This window comes from Zophobas morio, unplaced genomic scaffold (genome assembly GCF_036711695.1).
Source record: "Zophobas morio isolate AGI-343-1 ecotype UQ-CSIRO unplaced genomic scaffold, CSIRO_AGI_Zmor_V1 ptg000011l, whole genome shotgun sequence".
Classification (NCBI taxonomy): domain Eukaryota; kingdom Metazoa; phylum Arthropoda; class Insecta; order Coleoptera; family Tenebrionidae; genus Zophobas; species Zophobas morio.
In genome coordinates this window covers 4,666,155-4,670,886 of record NW_026972116.1, presented here as the reverse complement: position 1 = coordinate 4,670,886, position 4,732 = coordinate 4,666,155, and the positions used below count along the sequence as shown (strand labels likewise).

The 4,732-nt window shown below is 35.9% G+C and overlaps 1 protein-coding gene and 1 long non-coding RNA gene across 2 annotated transcripts; both read left to right on the top strand.

Moving 5' to 3' along the window:
• Positions 1-740: 740 nt before the first annotated feature.
• LOC135126598 (uncharacterized) lies at positions 741-1,114 on the top strand. The gene is made up of 3 exons (XR_010280076.1): positions 741-804; positions 858-910; positions 1,019-1,114. It is a non-coding gene; the product is annotated as an uncharacterized LOC135126598 (long non-coding RNA).
• Positions 1,115-1,356: 242 nt separating this feature from the next.
• On the top strand, positions 1,357-2,088 carry LOC135127301 (uncharacterized). The gene has a single exon (XM_064053745.1). It carries the CDS (start codon positions 1,357-1,359, stop codon positions 2,086-2,088), a length of 732 nt encoding a protein of 243 aa, XP_063909815.1.
• Positions 2,089-4,732: the final 2,644 nt, after the last annotated feature.

The window sequence follows — 4,732 nt, the reverse complement described above, 5'->3', positions numbered from 1 at the left end:
TATCTTGTCATAGAAACCACTTTCACGCCATATTAGTGTGACGTAGCAGTTGTGGTAGGTCAAGCACAGTGAAGCTAAACAAACACCGAATTGTTAAGGGTTTTGCGTGTTTTTATTAATTATAAACTTATTATACAGTTGTAGTGTATCAAAAGTGAATTGTGAGTGTTGGTAAGTACTAATAAACAATCTAGAATTGATTAAACGTCCTGATGGATTCTTCTTTTGTTAAAATTTTATGTTGAGACGTTTTAACCTCACTTTCTTTCTTTGTGTGTAAATTCAAAATTCTGCAAAGCAGCCGAACTATTAATATTTCCTCTCACATAATAACAAAGTGAGGTAACTTGCTGACTCATATAAAAACGAAAATTTGTTTGTTCTTAATATTTATATTATTTGTAGAGGAATTGAACTCAGATCTTTGAAGGGGCAAAATGGGAATGTGTTGGGCACCTGATTGCAAGCACTACAGTACCCGCGATACTTGTAGGTTTTTTAGGTTTCCGAAATCGGAAAAGGAAAGAGCAAAATGGAAACGTTTGCTTAGGTGAACATCATAACATATTTTTTCATATTTATAAAATCGTTTTTAACTTTTTAGGAGAGATGTTGAACCAGGCCCTGGTGCATACGTCTGCAGTTGCCGCTTTAGGGACGGAGAGAAAAAGAATGGCCCTGAGTTGTTCTTACATAATATTAAAAAAAAATGCATTGCTTCAACGCCTGAGAAAAAAAGGAGCGAACAAGGAAGATGAAGACTTTCGATGATCCAGCAATACCTGGTCCTTCATCAGCTGAAGAGTAATGATTAATAAAAATACATATTTATTGCATTAAACCATTTCAATTTTTAGAATGCCATCAACTTCAACATCGTTTAGAGATGTGGCAATATTAACTGTCGAAGGTAATTATTATTCATATCCAACATCAGCAAATTGTGAGGCGTTATATTTAAGATTCTTCTTATGATTAACCAAGTGTCAGCGGATCACTTAAACATTAATGTTTTCAGAACCATCAGCATCACATGCAAGACCATCAACCTCCAGTGCAGGGCCATCTTCAGCAGCTCAATCGGTGTCAGCTGCTTCGAATGTTGCTCTGGAAGTTGAAGTATATTTTTTAAAACAAAGACTGCAAGAATGTGAAGAAAAGATTAAGTACCTCTCAGTGAGATTTTCATATGAAAATATTAAGAATAATGACAGACTTGTACTTTTGTACACTGGACTGCCAAAAAGTACAATTTTTGAGACTTTATTTAAGCTCATTGAAAACATTGAGGTTAAGTGGTACTTAAAATGGGGCATCAAAAAGTTGAATAAAATTGATCAACTGCTGCTGACGTTGATGAAACTTCGGCTAAACTGCCCCCACCTAGATTTAGCACAACGTTTCGATATTTCGCAAGCAGCTGTAACGAATATCGTGATTACATATGTGCATCTAATTTATGAAGTCCTATATCAACAATTTATGGAGGTGATACCATCTCGACAGAAAAATAAGTCTTGTTTGCCAACAAGCTTCAGCAACTTTACAAATTGCAGAGCAGTTCTAGACTGTACAGAAATATTTACTGTTGTTGCTAGAACGTCAATGAAAAAGCAACGTCTTACATACAGCAGCTACAAACACCACAACACTTTTAAGGGCTTAATAGGTGTGGCTCCAAATGGTGTCATTACCTATGTAAGTGACCTGTACGTGGGATCTACTTCAGATCAAAAAGTTGTGCAGGATTGTGGGATATTGAAACAGTTAGAAGTGGGCGATTTAATATTAGCCGACAGGGGTTTTCTGATTCAAAATATATTGCCTCCTGGTGTGAGTTTGAATATTCCACCATTTTTAAGAAGTCCCCAGTTTACACCAGAACAAGTCCAATGCACTGAAAATATAGCACGTGCAAGAATTCATGTGGAACGGGCTATACGACGCATGAAGTGCTATCACATTTTAAATTTCATGCCACGCTCATTATGTAGTTATGGGGATGTGGTATTTAAAGCTGTGGCAGCATTAACAAATCTACAATATCCCCTTATTAGAGAAGTGAGCCAATTTTTTAACGACGAGTAAACGTTTAATGAAACATTGTAAGTTAAAAAAAAAACCTTTAAAGCAATGCTCATGGAGTCCCTTAACACCAGAACACAGGAAGTCAGCTGGTAAGAGTCTGAAACTTCCCAAAATAGTGGAACCATGCTCCAGGATTTCGCCCCACCAGAAAAAAAAAACTACATCATTTCTTATGTACAATTGTTTTATTTTAAAATATATGGAAGATACTTTGAAATATAAAAGTTTTTTAAAGTTTCCAAATTTTTTCCCCACTCCATATCTTTTTCTATTTGGAAAATTAGTGTGTTTTTTAATGTCCACACTACAAAGTGGCAGACATTTCGACCTGATAGATATAACTGGCCCTGCACCTGATGGTAATAGTTATGTTCTTGGTTAATTATCAAGTCTTCTCCTTCATACCAACAGAAGTATTTTTTATCCAGTTCCTTGAAGGAAAGGGCATCTCGATATTTGTACGGACATTTTATTTCCACCACTGCATCAGATCCAACTAATCCATCAGGACTGGCCCCTAAAAATCCTGATCTATCTAACCAAAAGCCAGTTGGTTCCACTTCTGCAACGACAGCTTCCCTGAATGCTTGCAGAGCTGTCTTTTCATGTTCTTTGCCCCACTGTACAGCCGCAACCCGATCCAAGTTGTAACCTTCCGCCAGACTCTTAAACAGCGACGGAGGGAATTTATTCCTTTTAATTGCTGACAGCACCATACCAAATCTGCTAGCTGTTAGACGATGCTTTCTGGCAATGTGCCAGTTTTCATTGACATGTTGCCCTTTTGTCAAATTTACAATTTGGGAAATTATTTCTTTGGTTATTTTACTTGTTTTGATTACAAAATCATCCTTGTCTTCGGCCGATATGTATTGGGGTGAATGCAAAATTTCTTCAATATCTGGGATTAACATGGACGCCTCTCGAGTGGCTTCAGGACGCAACAGCCAAGAAAATCCCACAATATTTGTTGAGCCTAATTGTTTCCGAAATTCTGCAATTTCTGCGTCGGTTGCCTTTCTCTGACCAGCTTTATAACTTTGCTTTGCTGGATAAATATCCTTTAATTTTACCACTCCATTACCACCTTTTACGTGTGGAGCACTCCACTGACATTCCACATCAGTGGTGCTCACATGGTAGTGAGCATGGTATAATAAAGCCGCCATATGGTGGCAAAGGACCTTTCCTCTTGGGCAAGTACATGACGCCTCCTTAACTCCTTCATCTAGATCAAAGGAAATCTAAAAAAAATGTAATTAAAAACTCATAACTGCATAACTCCCAACATACCTCAACGTTATAATTGTTTGCTTTCATGCTGGCTTTAACCTCCCCCTTTATCAACATTGGTTTCACAGTTCCGTCACATAAAAATTTTTGTACATGCCCACTGCTGTAACCATTTTCACCTCTTTTAAGGAATCTAGTGGCATCAATGAAAAACAAGGCTATGTGATGAAACTTTATGACATGTTGTTCAGGCACTGAAAATATGATAATCATTTACAGGGACAAAAATTAAGCAATGTATTACTTAAGTATATACGCTAATTTGCTATAAAATAATTTCTTCCAGAAAGTCTTACACTAAGCAGTAATCCACTACAACTACAATACTTACTTATACTGCTATAAAAACTACCAAATAACACAAGAAAACGACAAAATTTAAAAATCAACTTGAATCCAAATGGTGGAAAAGGTTTGTTTAGCTTCACGCACTGACCACTCTCAACAAAAATGGCGTCATCTACGTCATCACTAATAGAGCGTATTGGGCCTACAATAAATGCCGATAAAATGACAATTATTTTTTTTTCAAATTAGCACTAAAATTGATAAAAATGCAAAATATGCACCCGTTACGTGAAATATGCAGCAGAAGGCAAATATATGCAAATATGCAATTTTTTTGTAGCTGTATTCATTTTTAATTAGCATGATTCGTCCACATATTAAATATCAAGGCTTATATGCAAAAAATAATGGATATGCAAATTTCATAAAATCCGCTCTCTACTTATTATGTACTTGTTTCAAGGATGAAATTTTAAAATTTGATTTAAATCAACCCATTATACTGCAAATTTAAAAAAATTTGGTGGAACCAAATTAACAGTATTTTACATTTTCACGTTTGGACTGCGGTTTGGATGATGTGTCTACACACTGTACACACATGAAAAGAGATGTGAAAGGAACCGGAATTAATGTTTTTTTTTTTGTACATAGAAAATAACACCTATGATTCTCCACATGTTTGCATAAACTTTAAAATGCTATTATGTTTCTCATCGGTCAGTAATTTTATTAGTTCAAGCTTGATGCAGTTAGTATTTAACTGCAAGTTCGAATTTAATCACCGCACTCCATTTTATAAAAAATAATCTACTTAGATGATGTGTAGGGAATTTTGTTAGTACTTAATTCCAGACCAATTAAAACTAACCACTTCCAGTAGAAGTGCCCAGAGTGGCAAACATCCCATAAAATATGATTTTTATTACCTCGGCGTGGCGATTTATTTTACATCGTCATAATTGGGTTACCACCCTATCAACTTGTGTAGCTTGATCTATGTCAACGACATGTAGTTTATGCACAATTTCATCATGTCGGTCGTAGCATTTTGTGACGTCAC